At 41.1% G+C, this 22920-nt stretch overlaps 1 protein-coding gene across 3 annotated transcripts in view; it reads right to left on the reverse strand.

Annotated features, from left to right (window-relative positions):
- Positions 1-22920, reverse strand: part of ANK3 (ankyrin 3) — a 384128-nt gene that overhangs the window by 3851 nt on the left and 357357 nt on the right. The window contains exons 38-46 of one of the 3 annotated variants that reach the window (XM_065670855.1): positions 22622-22696; positions 21633-21764; positions 20454-20597; positions 17471-18143; positions 14651-15029; positions 10921-11019; positions 2735-2818; positions 2556-2615; positions 641-730 (exon numbers count right to left, since the gene is read on the reverse strand). In XM_065670855.1, coding sequence (XP_065526927.1) covers positions 665-730; positions 2556-2615; positions 2735-2818; positions 10921-11019; positions 14651-15029; positions 17471-18143; positions 20454-20597; positions 21633-21764; positions 22622-22696 — 1712 coding nt within the window. In that variant the 3' untranslated portion in view covers positions 641-664. The remainder of the gene's footprint in view (positions 1-640; positions 731-2555; positions 2616-2734; positions 2819-10920; positions 11020-14650; positions 15030-17470; positions 18144-20453; positions 20598-21632; positions 21765-22621; positions 22697-22920) is intronic. The other 2 variants (XM_065670853.1, XM_065670854.1) reach the window with 2 other exon arrangements.

A 22920-nucleotide genomic window follows, 5' to 3' on the forward strand; every position in this document is an offset into this window, starting at 1 on the left:
TATAGCTATGTGATCATGACAAAGCAGCCTCTGGCTCCACAGTGCCGTTACAGAGCCCCTGGTAGGGTGTCTTAGTCTGTGCATTTGGGTTTAGTCTGGGAAACCCTTATACTGTCAGCTGCTGTTTTGTTACAGTCATTAAGGCTGGATCAATAAAATTCACAACAAACAGTTGGTAAGGATTATTTGTTTGCAAATACAGAGACACTTCACTGGCTCTTAGAAGGACTTTGACTTGCATAACTGCTCTGAGATCACATGCCCAACAGTGAAAGAAGTTTTTCACTCCCAGTAGATTTACTTGTGTGCAGCTCCTTTACTATTTGTGTTGAAGCTGACTTTCAGGAGTAGAGAGTGCTGTGCATTCCAAGCACCAGACTTTGTAGAACTCCCAAAAAACTTACACACGCCTCAGTATTGCTTTGCTTTAAGTTCTAAGAAGATAAAGCCAGTTTCTATTCATAAACTCAAGGCAATTTTCTGCTTACAAGGCCAAGGGCCATCTATTCAGCATTGCAGCTCAAAAGCAGTGTCAAGGTAGGAGAGGCAAGCCATTGTGTGGCCCAGGTAATAGCCCCCATGCTGTGCAGCACTGTGCTGGCAGAAGGCTTTAGCAGCAGAAGAAAATTATCACACTGACCATTCAGTGGTTGGCTTTCAGCTTTCATGAGTAACTTTTCTTCTCCACATGTCTGACTTCTTTCTTTGTCTTAACCTTATAAGCTTCTCCCTGTTTTAAAGGAAAAGTATAAACATTAACATAGTTTGCAGAGAGTGCTCGTAATTATAAACCTGCTTCCGAAGCAAGCTCCGCATTTTGCTGTAACAGGATAAGCAAAAAGCAGTTAAATCACATCAACACTTCATTTCAAAGATACACACAATCTACTTATCCACTCTGCTGAGCTGCAAAAGCACAGGCCTGAAATATCATCTTCAAATAGCAAACACAGGTCTACAATTTCAGTATGACCCTGGGCCAGACTGTCCAACTGGCAGTCCTCAGCAGAGCCCCTGCCATCAACTGCAGCAAGATTCAGTGCCACTGTCAAGGAAAATCACCTTTCCCAACTAGCCTCCTGGGTCAGCTGGGATCAGCGGACATTTCCAACAGCATAGGCTATGGCTGCTCTTATGATGTTTCACAACGTCTGTGCTTTAAACTGAGTTAGTAAAGGAATAAAGGGATGAGGAGGAAAGCCAGCAAAACCCACCACTGCAGCAACACGGAAGTAAAACCAACAGCAGTGACAAGCAGTGCAGGTTTCAATGTCTTTAAAACAGCAAACCCCAAAATAAAGTTCATCTTTGCTCATTAAAAGCAGCTCAAAAATCATCTAAAAATAAATACTCCAGTAATCACAAGCCTCATTCACATCAGAGAAAGGCATCTGTTTATGTGTGGTTATCGGCAGAATTTACCCCTTGGGTGATCTGCATTGATGTATCTGTAACTATTTGTAGCTTCCAACTAATCTAATCTGGTGCAGCAAATTGAAAATGTTTCCCCTTTGCTGGGCAGGATTTATTTTTTCCCTGATAAAGGCCTATAAAGGGGGGATGGGAATATGTTTGTTTCAACTCTCTTATTTCTGTGTCATCATCCCTCCCCCCTCTTATTTTTTTTTTCTCTTATTTTTTTTTTAGTTACCAACGGATAAAGGGTACTTGTTACCTTTCTTTGTTTCTGAATCTCTCTTCGCTCAGATAAAAACTCCATTAACACCAATGACAACTTAAAGGGAGCAAGGACTTCCCAGGGCCATGTCCTGAGGAACAAGGCATGAGCTTCCCTGAAGCCATGTGTTTCCAGAGATGCTGCCCGTTCCTCTGATGCCTCCTTGGGACAGCGGACAGCCTAAGGCACAGCCTGCCCTATCTGCACCTGCTCATACCCTCAGAGACCCCCACAAGAGGGGCTGGGACGAACAGGCTGCCCTTCCCACTACTCTCCTTTATTGTTAGGGGTGCTAAAGGCCAGGCATAGTCTGGCCCTGGAGAAAGAATTCTGATTTTATTCGCCAGGGATGAAATCTTGTCTTGGTGCTTGCCTGTAGAGCATGCTATTGCTTGGATACCCTGAAAACCCTCAGTCACTCGCACACAGGTATTTTGTAGGTAAGCGAGAACCTGGTGGAGACCAAACTGCAGCTCATTCCTTTGGGCTGGTAAAAAAGCAACATGCTAACCCTACAGGTGTCAGGCACACGTTCTGCAAGGGCTTAAACAAACCCAGAGGCATGGCTCATCTTGATGGCACAAACCAGGCCCCAAAACAATGGTTTAAGCCTGCTGCCTGTTATACAGAAACAGACCTTAATGCTTCTGAAAAAATTCAGCCGGGCCCCCTTGACACAGCCCCTGCCCACACACAGCACTGACAGAGACCCCCCTGCCCCATTACCCAAACACACAACTTGTCAATAACTGCAAACACTGCACTTTGCCAAGGCTTCTTGTTAAATGCAAACTCCCAGCCCTTTAGCAGCACTTTCTAGCAGTCAACACAACCCTCTCCATCTACTGTTATTTCCTGATAGTCCCCGTTCCATTACCATTTCACCAACTCTCCTCTCATGGGGGATAACAATGCGTCTTAATACCTTCCGGGTGATCTGTAGGAAGCAATACATGAAAAGTATTGATTTCTTTCCCCCTAGATTCTAAAGGGAGAAAGTACGTTATGTTAAAAGAGGTTACTTGAATGCAAAGCAGTGATGTAATTCATGATTACTTTTCTTGTGATGACGTTGCCTTCTTCGTCGGTAAACTGTTCCTCTGTTACAGATTCACCAGGAATGTTTTTTGCTTCCTCACCCTAAAGAACGTGTTATAAGATTAGCAATACAGCCTATATTCTGTCGAACCCACACATACTTCCACAGCAATCCAAGCAACAAGCACATTAGTTCCAACTTTATGTAACAGTTTGCTTTATGTCACACAAATAGTATGAAAGCCTTGCTCATTTAGCATGCCAATACCTGTGCATTTACTGTACGGAATATGTTCTTAAAACCTGTAATAAGCTTCTAGCACATTGCCCTTTTTAACTAATTCATGACATGACACTGCCTGGGCAACAAATTGTCTTGCAGTCAGTGTGACTCCTATGAGATGGAGGCACAAATTCCTGACAATATAATCTCTAATCAGACATCCATTAGATTTTCACAGCCACTGGGTGCTCAGCACAAACAGAAACATGGCCTAACACCAAAATAAGGTTGAGGAAATTTGGGATGTAAAAAGACAGCCCTGCCTATAGCTTGCATCTTAAACACATGCATAAAAGACTTGTCAGTGTTTACAAAACAGAGAAAGGTATCTTACGTGACACTTTTCCTGGCACAGTAATGCCTTCTGACCTGCTGAGGAGCCTCACTCTGGTGCACGACTTATAAAATCAGCAGCACTTCTTGTAGTACCAGCAATTAGTAGGACCAGTGTAAATAAATGCACATGCAGTTTCCTAACTGCTATGCTAGTGACTTAATACGACTACAGGAATTATTGATCAAATTATAAATGAATGACATTAGAGTGTAAGGCTAGCTGGCGGTCATAAACTTATGTTCCAGAAGACCTTTGGCAGTTTTACCTCATAAAGTCATGCTTCCAAACCTCTCAGCAATCGCTGCATTTAATGCTTTGAAAATATGCACTGTCTGTGCTTACTTATTTCACAGAAATAAAACAAATATAATATAGCTGGCCTGCATTTGAAAAATTTCCACACATAAACAAATAACCCTTTAAACAAACAAGAAAAAATATTAAAACTTTTATTCTTCCCTCACCCTCAACCCACTATGCAAGAAATGGCAACTAGAAAGAGGAAGCAGAAAGAAACACTGCATAAAATGTTATCTCAATATCAACAGCAAAATAATATTTGAAAAGAGATTATTACAGCTCAATAGTAAGCTTTCAAAATGCTTCCACATACTAAGTAGCACAGGGTAAATAAAATTCCTATTTACTGTGGTCTATATGCTACAGTCATCTACATAAGCTCCTAGCACTGCTCTATAATGAACAAATACAGTGATGCTATGTTTATTTTTTTACCTGTTTTCCCTACAAACACTCCTTTTTCAAAACGCACATTACATGAGGTTTGTATGCTACTCCTGAGCTCTAAGCTGAACACATCTTTCCTTTTGTTTACAAGCCATTTGTGGTCCTTTCTATTGCCAAGTTTTTCCATTTTCCTCACTTCAGAGGGATTGCAGCAGGCAGAAGCCAGAGCGGAGCACTGAAAAGCAGAGCCCTGCTGATAACCGAGTACCAAGTCAGCATCTGTCATTCAGAAGTGCAGAATTTTTGCTTATTTCATATTGAAAGCTGTAACAAAATCACCACTTGGAAATTAAGTAATTACACAGTTTCAGGTATTTTACATGTCTCTTCCCCTGCATTTTCACAGGCTATGTAGAAACTGTAAATCTTCTTGAATTTTGATGCTTTAGTAAGCATCGCCAAGAGACAGGAAGTTTCCGCAGCCAGGTGGACATCACTGCACATGGATGTAAGGATGAAGACCTGCACCTGAGATACATCCAGGGCTGAAGGGACCTAACTGAGGTCCCCAGGCCTCGAAATGATGGCATCCCAAGAAGAAGCACAGCAGAACAAATGGCTGCTGAAACCTTGAGATGAAGCCTAGGCTGGGCCCATACAATCTGTTCTCAGAAGGACTCTGCTGTGGGGCCAGGAAAGGAGAAATTACACACCTGCCTAAGCACTGATGTCAGGAGGAGGGAAGTAACAGGCTGCCTCCACAGTGAGCGGGGCCCCAGTGATGGTGACCCACTCTTTCCTTTCTCATGAGCGAGACAGCAGAAATGAGAATGGCACAGGGGACTGCTGCTGTGGCAGGGAGGCAGTGAATGTGTAAAAGTTTTGGGAACTGAAACCTGCGGGGTTTCCTAGCCACAATGAAACAGGGGGAAATACTGATTCCGGAGACTTCATACTTTAATCAGAAGCATAACAGATGGGGAACTAGCCACAGAGTTCCTTTCCTGGCCTCACACCCATGGGCTCAGAGACTCCCCAGCAGGGTTTCACACAATGCCCTAAGGAATAAGAAGGAACTTTGGCCCAGATGTCCCTTTTACCCCATGGAGCACAGATGTATGGAGACATTCCCTCTCATGAACAGGATCTCCAAATCACTACAATAAAACCCATGAAAACCAGAAATAAAACATCATGGCCAGTAGCAAGGTCACCAGACTACCTGGCACAGTAATATTATTTATGTGTACTGGTCCTTTGACTCCTTACTGCTGCTATGAGCAAGGTGATTCCTTAAAACAAGTTAGTGAGAATTACTGTGACCAGCTTTAAAATGAAAAATGTACCGATGCACTGAAAGAAGTGTCTTGGAAAAAAAATGCAGTTTTAAAGCCATGATGAATCTTGGGTTTTAATTAGCTACATGCTCCTTTAAGCACAGTTTAAGGATAAATGCTGTAAATACTCAGCAGTCAGCGTGCGTGAAATCCAGCTTTCATAATTCTCTTGCTGGTGGGTAGTTAAACAAATTCCAGGCGGGCTCACAATTGGCAGGAGGTAGATCTGAGTTACTGACATTTCTAATCCTATGCAGTTATAAAGATGGATGTTTGCGAGGAAAAAAAAACCCCAACAAAACTACCTTATCCACTGGCAGTTTTACTTGTCAGATATCAAACCAGCTTTGGGTGAGAATGGCACATTAGATGACCTTGTCCACAAAAACTGTTTCTAAACACAAAGCTGCTGCATCTGTGTCACAGCTGAAGAATAAAATTATTTCTGCTGCATCACACTTACGTGAGCTTTATTTTACCCTTGACCAGCTAAAATCACTGTCACAATACCAACAGCTTTAGAAAAGCAGGGAGAAAACTTAATACCATGATTACTGGAAGCTCGGTTATATCCCTGGGACTAGACCATACAAAGGCAGTCTGCAAGCCTCAGCCCCAGAACATGCCAGGAAGCTTTGCACAGCAGAGTGCTTTAATGTCACCCTGCTCACTGGAGTGTAGTCCTGCCAAAACCAGCTGGTATCCTCTCTCTGCTGCTCTCCAGGGCAGGAGAAGCAAAGAGCAGCTTCCTCAAAGTCTTCCGCCAGCTCCATAGATTTTCTTAAGAGTTACTTGCAGATTATGGGTGTTCCCAGGGACCTCCAGATAAATGGAGTTATACAGTCGGTGCTGCAGTATTGTGCCAAAGTTCACTGCAGATTTGTCAGAGCTCTGGCTTTCTTTCATGTTTGTTTTGTTACTACAGGGATAATAGTCGCTTTTATACATCTAGTGTTGTTGTAACAGCGGAGAAAAAAGGTGCGGCTGGATGTCTCTTACCCAGGCAGATAAAAAAGAATTTAAAAGCAGGCGGAAATAAACAAGATGGAAAGATCCTAAATATTTAATTTCGCCGCAGACCAGAGGCAGTGGGAACAGAAGCTGTACAGAGGGCTCAGACCTCTTCCCTTACTGGTCTAAGCCACCACGAAGACATAATCCTTTCAGCCTCGAGATCACATTCTTGTAATGCATGAACAGCAGCTGCGCCTCTGTCTCCTTGGGGTCTCAAGCCTCTATGGCAGTGGCAGTAGAAACAAACATTTTTCATTAAGGTAATTTTCATTAGTGAGTTTTGCCTACTCAGGGAGACCTTGTTAATCAGATGCCACAACTCAGTCTGTGCCTGTGCTGAGTCTGGACTTGCAGATGTATTGCTAAAGCCACGGGGGCAGGGGGAGGGAAACCTGACAAACCAACAGGCAAGCCAAGGAGACCTGAAAGAAAATGGTTCTGCAAATGGGGCAGGGCATAGTCCAATACTGAAAGCTGGGTCTGCCGCTTGTTGCACGGAGGATAACATGATGGACAGCCCTTACAACAGCATTTGTAGTCTGCGTTTTAATTTATCTCTGTGTTATCTCACTGAGGCCAGGAGCTCTGACCCCTTCCAGGATGAGGGCACCTATGGAGCAGAACAACTCTGTAGCTCTCCCAGCCTGGCAGGGACTGCAGCAGAGAGGCTATGCCCAGCTGACTACATACTCCCATGTGCCTTTCCTGGGGCACCGGCCCTTCATTCTTCTCATCTATAAGATGGCCACATTTTCACTTTCCATAATGAAGTTTCTTCTGAATAATAAGATAATGAAATCTGCTGGTTCTAGTTTTGACTGACTGCTGCTCAGGCTTCCATGCCACTCCTGCACTGCAGGCTGAAACAAACCCTCCACAATCAATAACAGGGTGTTTCATGGGCAAAAAATCTTTAAGATAAATTGGCAAGAAATAACAGAAGTGCAAGGTAGAAAATTGCATCAGCTTTGAATAACCCCTGCTTAGAAATCTATTTTGTTTTCCATTACAGAATTCTACCATAAATGTTTTGGCAAGAATCTGACTAAACAGTTTTTGCCAAAAATTTGTACCCATGAAAGATTTAACAACCTTTGAAAAAGCATGAAAAATTAGACACTGATTTCTGTCATGAGTGAATAAAAGGAGCTTTGGATCCAGCTCTGAATGTGCACATTGTGGCAGCTCTCTTATTTTTCCCCTGTGTGCTAATTGCTCACATTCCTGCGCTACCATAAAAACCCGCTTCTTTTGCAATGCCCCATCCCATCAATGTGCCATGTGAACAGAAGAGGGGAAAGGAAGCAAAACCAAAAACATCTGCACTACCTTGAGGTTAGAATACGATCCTATTACATGTGGAAATGGGCATCAGTCCTTGCTTGTCTGGTTTTATGGGCTCAGCCCTCTGAAGTGCTAACTCCCATGGGAATGTGCTTGTTGAGAGTGCTGAACACTTGACAGGACTCAGCCCTTGGACTGCTGGGAAAATACCTCCAGGGAAGAGAAAAGCTTTTCTCCATATCTGGGGTAGGACAGAGAACTAAGGTAGCAGTTAAACGGAAATAACAGTGTTAGCAATAATCAGAATGGCCCTGAAAGGAAAAACAAGTTGGGAAAGAAGAACAAAGGTAATGAAGCAATTCAGCCCTGAAAGTAGCTGTGGAGGCACATAGCAAAGCCTTTTTTCCACAGGACTCAATTTACCTTCAAGGTTTTAGCATTACCAAATTTTATCCCTGCAGGCTACATGAGTACCTCTGTTGCTTTTAATGCAACATGCAGGCAGTAATGAATACATGCTATGCTAAACCAACAGAGCTCCCATGTGCAGCTCTGCTCCAAGCGCACCCTCATCCCCCCTGTGCTACTGCTGTTGGCACAACCTGTCAGAGCAGACTGGCAGCATGGCCACAGCACTGCCATCCATTTGTGAAGCCTGCGCCCAGTTTCTTCAGATGTTCTAATGGTTCTTATTCTACAGAATGCAAACTCCACACAGATTTCTAGTGCTGGCTCCTAAGTAACAGTAAGATGAGACAGTGTAAGACAAGTACTCCCATGGTCAAGGTGTGACTGCAGAAAAGCCTTGGGGCATTTCAGCATTAATGTGTGGCAGGTTTACTGCCTGGGGGACAGGGGAGCCAGAGGGAAAATACCCCTCCCTCCCACTCTTCATCATCCCCATAACGACTATTTGGCTAGCCAAGAGTGTCAGAGAACACAGGAGTAGGAAGAGTCTGATTCTCCTCTTACTACTGCTCCATGCAAGCAATGCCAGCTATGCTCAGTGTGAGCCTTGGAGGGGGACTGGGACTGTGGGATCGGGCACAGCACCCACTTGCTAGGCACGGCCTGGGGCCCTGCGGCAGAACCACAGAAGTTATTTTTACTCTGCAGGCTGGGAGCATTGCTCCATGCCTCTGAGCACTGCATCCTGAGACCTCTTCCCTGAACAAGTTACTGTTCTTCAGCCTGTGCATGCTCTTACAGTGATTTCAGTGTACCCAAACTGAACCTCAGGGCAGAAAATTGAAGTCTTGATCCCTACCAATGTTAAAGCTAGATTCTTCCATTTCATACCACCATTTCATGAACTTTACATGATCAAAATATATTTACTGAAATGGTTATTTCCACTATCAAACTCTTTCCCTAAAAGGCCTGATGATTGCTGCTTTGAAAATTTTTCTTGTTCTAAGCTTTTCTGGCAATGCAGAGTGGGAGATAAAAAAGAAGCTATAAATCATCAGAAAAATGACAGAAGTGTCACATGTATTTTCTAGTCAAGAGAAAGGTACAGTTCTAATCCAGTTCAGATCAGACACGTTCTCAACAGAGCAGGTTCAGCCACCTGCAACTCACCATGCACACCCTCCTGACTGCATCTGCACTAGCTGCAGATTACAAAACTATATACACTGCTTTACCACAGCCCTGTTAAAAGTTCAATCCCAAATTACACCACAACATTTAAAAACAATTTTCTGTGCCTTTCTCTAAACCATGTGGATGCACTTGGAAAGCAAGTGAAGGCTGCCTTTTAAATACTTTCTGTTTTCTACTCCGACGTTTCCTGACTCCAAACCAGTGGACACTAAAATAGCTCAGACATAAACTGGGTGGAGGACCTCAGCCACAGGCCAACTACGCAGCCATTAAAACTTTCAGCACATGGATACTTTATGTCTTACCAGAAACACTCTTAACAGCATTCATGGGTCTGTTAAATCACCCACAGGCCACCTGCTCTGTTTGATAATGAAAACCACATTCCTATTTCTTACTAGTCATGTCTTATCTGCAGAGGGAATTACTGATGAAGGGTTATAGCCTGACCAGCCCAGGGCCACTCATGGAATGCAGCAGGTTCTGCCTGTAAAGGTATTGAGCAAAACATTCACTTCTCCTGAGCTAATTTTTTCAATTTCTGTCTTCTCCCGAATGGGAGCTTGACTGGTACACTGGAATAGTTCAGGGTGAAGAAAGTCAGAAATGTAATCCTGCCTTTTCCAAAAGTGTCTGTATCTTGGACAGATCAGTAGCTGTGTGGAGCAACTTACCTGCCATCCACACCATACACAAGGTGCAGTGCCTGCATTGCATTCTCTTCTTCACTAAGCATGCAAATAACCGTAATATAGATACGTGCAATAAGAGTGTCATGAATCATTACTAAAGTAACAATTATACCTTAGGCAAACTCAGCGGGTGCTGTAACAGTGCTATGGTGGTTGGCTGTCTTTTTCATGGCTTGGCTGCATGGTTTTCTAATAAGAATCTAATAAATCCTGTAAACTACTGAGGGATTAACATAATGGTTTCCAGCACAGAATTATTTTCTTATGCCATATGCTGCAGGCAAATAATGCCATACTATATGAACACACAAGAAAAAATATGAGGGCAAAAGCAGCTCTTTATATGACTGTGCTATTGTTATCAGTATATAAAGTACACTGTGCTGTAAATAAAGGCCATCTGTAAATAAATATACTAAATAAAGCATACTGAAAGCAATGCAAAGATTCTTATTAACTCTGGTAGGTTTTAAGTCAGGAGCACATGCTGTTTTGAGGAGGCTTTCCAGAACACATTAAGCACTTAGGACCACAAGTTTCAACCAGAGCACATGGCTATTACTCTCCTGTATCCCACTCACGTACATTCCTGCAATTTTTAAACTTGCAATTTAGAATTGTTTTTTTTAAGAAAACAAAAAACTCACCCATCTCTGTCTGTAATTCATTTTGCTCTGCATCAGACCAACACACTGCATCTAGCTGTAGTCTTTAAGATGCCATGCAAAACAGTGGCAGTGAAGGGCACAACATGCCATGCAGCACAGTTGTTTTCCAGCATAAGACACCCACAGACCTCTGGGTTAAGCAAGGAGAGACTACCTAGCACTTGGTTACATATAGACACTGGCAATGGAAAGCAAACTACCAGAGGGACTCCACTATGCCAAACCTGACATTCTGACACAGCACTCCAAACCCATGTACATGCCAGAGTTGGCTCAAGAATTCAAATCACAAAATACCTTCAGAATCAACCGCCGTCGATAAACTCTTGTAGTAATTCTCTGTTCTTCATCTGAGCTTGAATCACTCTCAAGCTCACTGTCACTGTCACTACATTCCTAATAAATGCAGTTTTAGTACATTTGAACAGCACATTTGCAAGACAGAACATGCTGATCAGGACTAGGAGAAGAAAATAGAGGTTATCATGGACAGTGTCTTTTCTGCCTCTATTATGTACATAATAATTCACCTTCTTGCTCTTGATGTATATTGTGGTTCAGGCCTTTTTGCTCCTCAGCATGATGCGGATTGATACCAGGTATGGAACATCTCAGCAGCTCTTAAGGAAAATGGTATTTGAAATGCATCTGACCTGTGGAATTCCTAAATCTTATATAGTAGTTAAATTTTTTGTGTAAAAAAAAAAAAAAAAAACACCTCTTTGTTTTTTCCTCTTCAAAAATTAGTATTTCAAACAGATTTTATACATTCACAAGGTATGGGAAGTTAATTCCCTCATAAAGACAGAGTCACACAGAAAGATTTAGTGGAGCAAGCACCTTCAAAAAGATTACAAATGAGCATTTTGAAGAACTTCTCCATGTAAATGGCTTTCCTGCTCAGTATTTATCTGCTTTTAAGTAACAAAACTGGTGTGAAGTACAATCATTCTTCACTTTTTAAGAAGGGAACTGGTAGACCATAGCTCAGGACAAGGGGGAACAGCCTGACACGGATCTCAGCTTGGTGCCAACAGGTACCACAATTGCATGCAGGCACCTACTTCATCCTGGTGCCCTCTGACAGCCCCAGTGTTTTCCCCTTCTAACTCCAAGTAGCTCCTCAGCTTTGGAGCTGAGCGGCAATGTGTGCACAAGCCTGGCAGAGGGCTTTGTACCTATGTGCGTGATGGACCCAGGACAGAGGCTTTTCTCACATGATGTTTGGCTGAATCAACCTTTTCTGAACACAAAAATCTGAAAATTTTCTCTGTAACTACTTAATAACAGCCCAAACCTGATTTTAAAGTAATGAACAGTGGATATTGCTAACTGCATTTCTGTTTCTTTCTTTGAATCTGGCCCAAGACATCCCAAACAAGAAGCAGTTCTCAGAAATGACATGTAAAGTAAGAGTAGGCATAGGTGGGTGGAAGAAAAAAGGACTATAAAACAAAAAGCACTTAGGGCAGGATGACAGTATTCATCTGCATATAAAATCTCCTCCTGTTCTCTGATCCTAACTAAGCATATATACATGCAAAGAAATCATACTCCAACCCTACCCAGAAGAAGTAATAAGAAGCAGAAGATTCCCAGAGGGCACGAAGGTTTTGGAGGAAGAGTTCTTTTTAATAAAGAGCTTTACTAAAGACTGGTTTATTGATGATAGAATTCTAACACTGGGAGTCACCTCAACCACACGGTGGACATCACCTTCTTAGGTCCTTTGCTCTGCTCATTTGAACAGATCAATGGGATCTGACGCTTGAGCATTTGCAGAGAATTATATGACCTACACCATTGCTGCACTGCTTTTGTAAACTCCTGGGCATTTACCTGGTCGTGGGACGAGGCCAACAATTTGTTTCATCCACGTCACCAGCTAGCAACCTAATATCAGTCATCTGAGTTTATCTCTTGCTGCAAACTCTATGCCAAAACATTGACGCAGCCCTCAGCCTGCAGCTGGATGACTTTTACTTCTTAGCTCTTTCCAAATGGGTCACAGAAAAGATATCTTACGTGTGGAATTTATTTTGTTTCCCCTTTCTTTCCACAGAAATAAATTTGTTTCTTCCATACTTTTCTCTTTACTGAGCATTTCTGAAGAATGTCTTGCCAGAAGACTGCAGTTGAGATTCTCTTTTCTATTTTCATGATGGCACATGAAGTGTCTCACCATGAACTGGACTGTGTTAGCAATTAAACTATTGACTAATTCAAGTTAATTCTTCAAGGAATATCAACAAGATATTAGAACCAATTCTTGTCATTCTAACGAACACTAGTTTGTTACCCATTTGGGTTTTGTGAAAGATCCATGTTTAGAAATGACATTATTTTCTGATACCAGTTTATTCAAAGATCATGTCTATAAAAAGACTTGTTATTTAGAAGAGAAGATTATCAGCCATTACCAGAAAAGCAGGAGTAGTGCAAAAGGCACGCATAAGAAAAGCAATCCTAATCCATACAGGGTATCCAAAATTAAAAAGCACACAAAAGGAGATGACAACTTATCTTCTCCCTGATGGGAATCTGGAGGGGGAAGTGCAGCACTGCTGCACACCCTCAGCATGTTAAAGTGTGCATCTATGCTTAGCCCTGCATTTAAATGTAGCATAATACAAGCCCGAGGTCTGCCCCAAAGCCTACTGACGCTGAAGGAACTCTGCCATCTGCCTTTAACTGCTTTTGCAGAAGGCTCTTACTTACATTTTTAAAGTATTCCAGTAATTAGTGAATATTAGGAAAGATCTTTGCTGCTTCAACTGTGTCACAAACTAATAACAAGATAATAACAATCATATGCTGCATAAATGCTGAGACTGATTATGTTATCATCTAATAAAAGAACTCTTGGTTGTATAATCGAAAATGAACTAATTTAAACTGAAATGAATTATTGTAGCCCACCACTGCCAACATCTTTATTGTACTCCAGTAAAAAAAACCAACTATATCACGTAGACGCAATTCTACTGAAATATCTAGCTTCCAGAAGTTATAATCTCCTCCTGTATTACACGCAGGAAGAGACAATCTCAGCAGATAGAGGAATGTAGAAGAAACGGCAATTCCTTTTTTTCAGCCTGGTTCCCTACCAGCCCTGTGGTCTATTTCATGGCAACCCTCCCACTGCTGGGGTGTGAGATGTGCACAGCTACAAGGCTACAAGGCATTTTTTGAATCAACTTTGCTTTTAAGCTTCTGGGAAATAAATATAAGCAACTGAGAAAGCTATAAAAATCTTCATTGACTGAAGAAAACTTATACTGAGGTTCTGAGTTAAGGATGTGCAAGCCAGGCAAGGTAGAACTGAAGGGGAGTCCCTCCGCAGAATTTTAAGGAGAAAAAAACCACCACCTGGGAAAGTGCTTTACACATTTGGCAATATTTTGATTTCTCTTGGCTGGAGGCACCTTGAAGCTGGGATGAATGAGGCCATGAAACAAAAAACATAAGGAGGAGATTAAATACTACCCAAAATTTATTTTTCTGCTAATTGACACAGTGAAAAAATGCAGGGGGAGTTGGGGACAAGGAGCAGGATAGATACTGAAGAGTCCCTATCTCTCTTCGCTCACTTCAGTGTCACAAAAGAGTGGAAACCAGTGGCATCACCTTACTGGAACAGATGGAGGACAGCTGAGCTGTTTGGCACTGTTTGCACAGGTGGTATGTTGGGGCATGAAAGGGGGCTGGCTCCCCAGCGATGTGGAACAGCAGTCCCAGAAGCTGCTCTAACCTCTTCCAGGGCTCAAGGCCAGTCAGGCAGAAGATTATGCAGCCCTGCTTGGCGACTTTGCCTTCCCCAACTGCACCTTGTTCTAGTCATATCACAGAATATAAATTTCCACTAACTTCATTTTTTCTTAATTTAACAATAAATAGAAGAGGCATAAAGAAGGATTTTTTTTTTTTTAAAGGAACCCTGTCACAAACAATGTTTCAAGTCTTACAAAAAATTATGTCAAGCAATAGGGACTCCTCACACAGCTAATTATTACAGGACACACTGTACCTTCTGTTCAGACATTACTGCTCCCTCCTCCTCCTGGATGCTTGTTCTTGGCTTGCCATCCTCAGAAGTAACCCAGCTCATCTTCTTCACACTGACAGGCACAGATGTTTTGTTGCTTTCTGTTGTTGGCTTGCTAGTCTCTTCCAAAGATTTTTGATATGCTGTTGATGATAACATTTGCTCATCAGCACCAGCTGAAATTTGGGGCTTTGTTTTGGGGACTTCTTTGTCACTCTGTTTTCCCACATCATTTAAAGATTCCTGGGTGTAGGATTTAGTTTTCGCCTCTGCTGTGGATTCAGATAGGCTTCCATTTGTTTCTGGCTTCCCTGCTTCTCCTTTGACATATGAGGTAACAGAATCCCTACATTGGTCCGAACTATGAGAAAATGAAAAAAGAACAGACAGATGTTCAGTGCTTAAATCACATGCAAAAGGGCAAAGCACCGAGCCTCTCACTGAGCCTTCGGTTCTTAACACATACATTTCAGACAAAGTAAAATTTTAAATTCAGGTTGCAATCATCAATCTATCAAGGTTATTGCCTTGTCTTCTGCATCCTGGTATCTCTTCAGAAGCAATAAGAATACAGTGAACACTAGAAAAAAGGCCAAATGTTAAATGTTAATCCCCTTCAACTTGGGGGGTGGAGAAAAAAGAGAGTAAAATATATAAAACCTACAATTTCACTTGTATAATCATAAGATAAAGCCCTGAGGCACTAATTCTTTAATGTGCTCTCTAACCAAGGATTTGATGAAAGTATCTGTTACTGTGCAATTACCAGTAATGGTCAAATAGTTTAAGCTATTTTTTGCCCAAACTGCGATATTTGTACACTAGATAAGTCATGCCTCTTAAAAAATATTGGTATCTGAAAAGAAATCCTTAGATAGTGAAAATTTTCAATAACACACAAAGCCAAAGGCAAGGAAGGTTGCAACAAGATGGATTTAGGGGTGTCAGTCAATGAGAAACTTAACATGAGCTGGCAGTGTGCACTCGCAGCCCAGAAAGCCAACCGTATCCTGGGCTGCCTCAAAAGGAGCGTGACCAGCAGGTCGAAGGAGGTGATCCTGCCCCTCTACTCTGCTCTTGTGAGACCTCACCTGGAGTATTGTGTGCAGTTCTGGTGTCCTCAACATAAAAAGGACAGGGAACTGCTGGAACAAGTCCAGAGGAGGGCTACGAGCATGATCAAGGGACTGGAGCACCTCCTGTATGAAGACAGGCTGAGAAAGTTGAGGCTATTCAGCCTGGTGAAGAGAAGACTGCGTGGGGACCTCATAGCAGCCTTCCAGTATCTGAAGGAGGCCTATGAGGATGCTGGGCAGGGACTCTTCATCATTAAATGTAGCAATAGGACAAAGGGTAATGGGTTCAAACTTAAACAGGGGAAGTTCAGGTTAGATGTAAGGAAGAAGTTCTTCACTGTAAGGGTGGTGAGGCACTGGAATGGGTTGCCCCCCTGGCAGTATTCAAGGCCAGGTTGGATGGAGCCTTGGGTGACATGGGCTAGGGTGAGGCGTCTCTGCCCATGGCAGGAGGGTTGGAACTAGATGATCTTAAGGTCCTTTCCAACCTAAACAATTCTATGATTCTATGAAGATAGAAACCTGACTAAAATTTTTCTTCAGATTAACTAAAGACAGGTTTAACCTCCACTTCTGATACACCATTTTCTTCCCTTTTGCATTTTTGCTTGCTTTCAGATAAGCACTATGACTGTACACATGAAAATACTATAGCTATTTGCTAACTTACAAAGGACAGCAAAATTAATTAATCTAGCTAGAAACTGGTATGCTATCTCCTTAAAGAAGCCCTTTTACTTCTAGAAGTGATATATTTTACTAATTAGGAATAACAATGTCTGCTTAACAACAGAAATCACATCAGTAGTAAATTATGTGCTTTGCAGTCCTGAAAGACAATGGGTTTACTAATATCAATGGCTGACTTCCTACTAGATTAAATAAGAGAGTATGTAATGCTACCTGGAACCTTAGAACATCCTGAGGCACAGCTGCAAAGTATGTAAACTGCTGACAGACAAATGATCACTCTGCAGATAATCATTCTCTGCTGATTTACAGCAGACCTGGCTCCTTCAATCAGTAATCATGGGAGCCACATTCAAAACAAAGGCAGGCAGAAACTCTTCACCTACAGGGTACTAGTAAGGCTGAACACAACAACACATACTGTGAACGTTGAAAGCTTAAGTAGGTCTGAGGGGAGACTGGAAAAGCTCAGGCAAGAGAAATGCATTGAGGATAACTGTAGAAAGCATCCATCTCAGCAGGTCATTATGCTGAAAGCAAGTGGAGATTGAGACAGTACCCTAGGAAAACACGATATATGTCCACTCTCCTCCTCCCCTGAGCATCCCCTTCAGTCACTGCTGGGAGACATGATGTGGGATTAGACGGATTTGGTATCCCCATTCTTACTTTCTTATGTCTTGTAAGTCATCTCTTTAAAAGTCTAGTAAATCAGCATGACGTAACAGGCTTGAAGGAAGTGTTGTTTGTAAGTTTCAGACATTTTAAGTGATATTATCCACTAAACATAATACAAACTACTTCTGAAATACCATATATGAAGAATGAAACCTGATAAATACACATTTTTAAAGACAAATATGTCAAAGGCAAAATCCAGCCAACTATTAATTTTTCTTTTACATACATACATATACACATATATATACATAATCTCCTAGAAGAGTGGAATAGCAGCCCCAACACTGCTCTTGGAGGTAAAAGCAGCATGGCAAAGCTCGCTTCCACAAACACATGCCTATACAAAGGTGCTCACCTATCATCCAAGCGATCTAGCAGGCTTCCCACTATTCTCCGTCCCAAGGTGGATGTCTCAGTGACACTTGACGAGTCAGGCTGCCAACCTGTAATTGAAGACATTTCGAGTTCCGCTTGTTGAACACCTTTAAGAATTGACCATACTCTTTCTTCCGTCATCTCCTCAGACTCAGCTCCTTCTTCCAGGTGAATGTCCTCAAACAGAGATTTAAGTTTTTCTTCTGTCATCTCCTCATCAGTACCAGACTTTTCTCTCTCAGGCTGTTCAGTCCTTACTCCTGTTTTACTAGTCTCTTCACTCTGCCTTTGTTTAGCATCTTTTGATATCCCGCCATAGCTACCAAGATACCGTGGAAAATCCTTAAGGTCCACTTCCTCCAACTGGCTCTCGCCTATGGAAATATCTTTAGGTGTTCCTTCTCTAGGCACTGAGAAGTCAAGTTTGCTGTCATCCAGTGAAGTGTCTTCTTCAGTCACTACTGGCGGTGCTGCTGCTGTACCATCTACGTGTGCCTGGGAGGTCACTAACACATCACTCAGTCTACTGGGAGTTCTAAGGGGTGACTCTAGGCTAGAGGTGTCGCTAAAGAAATCGTCCTGATGGAAAGGGGTGGGTGGCACGAAGCGCAACCCAGTGGGAGTTTCCAGTTCCACTTGAATGGTGGGATAACCTAAGGAAGACAGCACATTTGGACTGACTGGGATGAAGCATGGAGCAACTCATAAGCAAATGTCACATGATTCATGAGTTACATAAACTATGAGACGTATGGGGGGATGCAGGTGTATAAGAACAAATGCAGTTCTGACAGATTACTTTACTTTCTCCTAGATAGATGGAAGAAAAAATGAGTACTGCCAGTGACAAGTATAGCAAAGCCAGTACTTCTGACTATCTTGTAAATAGTCTGTAAAGATTTCAGCAATTGTTTTGGCAGCCATTTAAACATTTTCAAGCTATAGTAGATTGTTTTATGAACATGCAATAAAGCAAATGTGAACAAGGGTGGTTGTCCATTTATATCCAATACAATCTCTTGCAGCTGTATTGTGTAAATCTTTCATTCCCATTTTTTGGGGAGGCTTTTTTTTTTTTTTTTTTTTTTAATTTGGAAGTTTAATAAGCAGATTTTAGAGACAGAAGTAGATCATATGACACCCCCTTTTTTGTCTGGGTGGGTATTATTTCTAAAACAGGCCCGCAATTTTAATATACTTCTATATAAAAACACACAATACCAGCGATACAATATTACTAATATATATCTCCAATTTAACCATAGAGCCACACGAATGGAACAGTTAAAGAATGAGGAACAGAAATGGATCCTGATGAGGACAGTAAAGAATAGCAGATCTAAATATACAGCAGGATAAAAACATAAAACCAGAAGTTAACAAAGGGATAAGAGAACACAAACACAACAAGGGACAGCTATATGAATATTTCAGGTACAGTAAAGTTATACAGGTGAGAGGACTGTGATGAGTAAGGAGATCTTGGTGATCTTGGAGAGTGAGGTGATCTTGGTGACATGGGTACAATCAGATACACTGATCAAATAAAGAGAGAAAAGAAAAATTGATGAAAACATGAGAAAACCATAAAAACAGATTAAATTGAATATACACATTAAAATGACAACAAAATCTGAAATTCGCTTTCCAGCAAATAAGAGCTTGGCTAACCTACGAACTGAAAAAAAATACATGCCATGGGGTTAACTTGGAATTGTGCTGCCTGCAAAGGGAGGTGCATTAAAGGTTTTGGTATTTTATTTCCTGAATCAGCTGAGAGAAAGGCAAAGGTGGTCTGGTCTTGGTGAGGAAAGGAAGCTTGAGGAAGGTTCAGAGAAGAGGAGAGACAGAAAGCAACTGCAGAGAAGCGTAATTTTTTTTTCCATAAGAAACACTGAAGCTACTATTAAAGGCGCAAGCAACATTTCAAGAGCAACTTTCTTAAAATGTCAACAGAAAATTATTTCTGTCATGCAATGATTCAGTGACCAGCTGCTCAATAATGGACGTAAAACCCTACTAGAAAACAGAGAGAGACCAATACATACTTGAACAAATTACAAAAACAAAAGGAAATGCTACTTATGAAGGAAAGTAAGCTATTAAGGAGCTATTTATAATACATGTGACAAAAATCAAAGTAAAGAATGTAGCAACCCAGTGCCTGTTAACTAACGTTTAAAAGAAGAAAAAACAATATTTAGCATTTTCAACATAGTAATAAATAATATGTATACCTATGACAGTTTTGTTTTACAAGCAGAACTTTATCCTTTTAATTTGGCTCAAAATTAACCTGCGCAATTCTGTTTCAGTTGGTACAGTTTCCATGTGAAAAGTACACAAATTTTACTCATTAGTAGACTGTAAATGATACTTTCTCGTGCACTAATAAAACATTTTCTTAATTTTCTACTGCCACTGTAGAAATGTAGAAAGTCCTAAAGAAATTGATGTTCACTTGTCTCAAAGGGACTTGGTAGTAAACTGCACATTCACTTACCCTATGCAATTCCCAAGCACTTTTTTGCCCCCATTCCTTGTTTTTCCTTTTTTTTTGAAGAATTCTGTCACTTATCTGGACAGAAAGCCAAATAATAAATATTTCCAGTAACTTGGAAAGCATGCAGTACCGAATACTTAAAAAATACAAGTGGGCATACACCAAAGCACAACTATTGCAGGTGAAAAACATTCAGGTCTTTCCTTGTCAACTGACACTGAGGCTTGTGGGAACAAACTTACTCAGGCATATGCTTGTGGAATCCTGGGCTTTTTCTTTGAGATATGAATGTGCAACCTACGCATTGTCCATGAGCCTGCTTTATGACAGGAAAACCCCTTCACATTAAATCAAATTATTTCTATAGAACTCACAATCTTTTTTTAAAGTCTGATCTATACAATGTTATTATATTACTGGACTTGTCACTGAACTAAATATGACCATGGAATTCAATTACCATCAATGGGATCGTGAAAAACATTATTTTCATCTGCAAAACTTCTGGTGCCTGAAATATTTCCATAATCAAATATTGGTCCTTCCAACAGGGTCACGATATCTATTCGATTAATTTTTGTCAATACAGAAGTTAAGGCATCGGCTGAAAAACAAACAAGATACATCAGAAAAATCTTCAGCTTTGCAAACTGGGTAATTGCTTTTCTGTTACATTCACATTGCCTTAATTATAAATTGCTGCCATGTTTCTGTCCCAATACCTTTGGTTCTAACAAACCCCATCATTTACCTGAGCAGTCATTCTGCTGCCTACTTATTCAAGATATACATCTATTAAAGTCTTCCCTCCCCCCAACGATGATTACATTGCAACACAAAAGGCACAAAGAACAAGGTCATAGAGTTCTTAAAGAACATATTTACTTACTACTGAACCAAAATATCCTTCTACTGGAGCATAAAAGGAGTATAAAAGTCCTTTTACCATTCTTTCTGAGAAACAGCAGAATAGGTAGTGATGTAGGTAATAATGCAAATAAGGCTATTCATGCAGTACATTGTGATATTTCATTTACAGTAATCTCGTTGTGACAGGACAGCAATACTGTAAATTACTTCTATGGTGAAAGAAATCAAAGTAGACTCAAATACTATGTAGGTGTGCGTGGATTAGAGAATAGTAACAAACACCAATGACCTAACACAAAAATCAAAACCTCTCTTTCAATTTGAGCAATTCAAGTGAAATGCATGACAAATCCAGCAGAATTAGTGTAGAATCAGCATCTCCATCACTCCTTACAGAAGGAGGTTTAGTCATTTCTTATAACCTGCAATACTGCACGAGTGACTACCTAACTTTTCCAGGCAGCCTATTTCCATGTTTCATGTTCCTTGCTATTGCGAAGTCTTCCCTAATATTTTCTTTACTGGAGTTGAAGTTCACTACTTGTCCCATCAAGTATGGCTGTGCAGAACAGATTACTTCCTTCTGCACATATACTGAATAAATATGACGTTTCTGACTTCTGGTAAAAACACAACTGAAGCATTTTTTCCCACCAGTGGTTTGCAAGACATTCAAAATGTTTTCTTTAATTAAGTTGTTTATATCAGACAACAGATGAAATAGGCTAAAACTTATAAACAACCAACAAAAGTAACTACTTGAACTTACTTGTAGCATTTTTCCCATCTCTGGTAACCCATTTTTTTAATAACATGAAGCTTTGAGCAATAAGAGAATTTGGGTTTTCTACTCGGATTTGGTTTATTTCATCCACAGAAAAATTCAGTTCTCTTGCCAGCTCTATAAAGACAAAAACAAAAAAAAAAAAAAAAAAAAAAAGGCAGGAAAGAAAAGAAGACAACAACAAAAACACCAAACAAAACAAATCCTTCAGTCATCCTGTCAGGCTTAAAAACACTATCTTTCTTGGATCACACAGATATCAACAAAACTACCTGACACAAGCTTTACAGGTAACAATGAACATGACATCATATACTTTAATTTCCCAAGAAAGGCTTATTTTGGATTTCATTTGTCTCTGTGAGCTATTACCGTATTTACACTCAGTAAGCCACTTAAGCATAGTGAAAAAAACCTCCATGGAGACTACCTCGTTACGGCTGATTTATAAAATCTGGTCTTGCTGGTGACTGTTACTCTTTTGTGGGCTCACTGTGCAGCTCAGCACTGGTATTGTCATCACCTATGCTCAGGGACAGCTGACTGCTGCAGCCCTAGGTCCATGAAGGCCAGCTCTGGCCATCAACATATAGAAGTACATTGGGCATAGAACTGGGCAGCTTCATGTGTAGCACTGACTTGCGGATGCACTGCTTGGCTCCCTGCCACCTCCAGGGCTTTGGGGAAACTGTTGTCCAGATCCAGCCCTGAGCCCAGGTAGATAGATCCTCTCAAAATCCTGGGGTGAACATCTTGAAGCAAGAGCCATTTTGAGTTTCTGTTTGGTTTACTGCAAGACCATGGAATAATTTCCTATTCAGCATCTTTGCTTAGCAACATGTTGCATGTTTTGGGAGGCTGGGCTCACCGTGAATTCAGAAGAGCCTGATGTGGCCTTGCTGAGGCTTCTGGTTAAAGACTACTTGAAAATGTAATAGTGAAGATTGATTTCAGTATTAAAGCAGAAAGCTTACCTGTCCAGCTAAGTCCTAGGTGATCGGCTACAATTGCCATCCTTATATCTGTCCGTTCACATGGACTCTGTGGACCTGTGATTTACAATTTCCCGATTAAAAAGGTTTTGTACAGAAAACCACAATCCTGGACAATACTTTATTATAAACAATAGCTTTAATTTGACTAAGTTGCTGGTGCTTATATTGTTTACTAGAATAGTTGTGTGTCCTAATAACCTACAAAGCAGGTTTTTTTTACAGCTTTTAGATTTTCACCTGTGTAAAGTCGAATGTCAAACTACATGATGTTGTGTGAT

The sequence above is a fragment of the Lathamus discolor genome, chromosome 3 (assembly GCF_037157495.1).
Source record: "Lathamus discolor isolate bLatDis1 chromosome 3, bLatDis1.hap1, whole genome shotgun sequence".
NCBI lineage: Eukaryota > Metazoa > Chordata > Aves > Psittaciformes > Psittacidae > Lathamus > Lathamus discolor.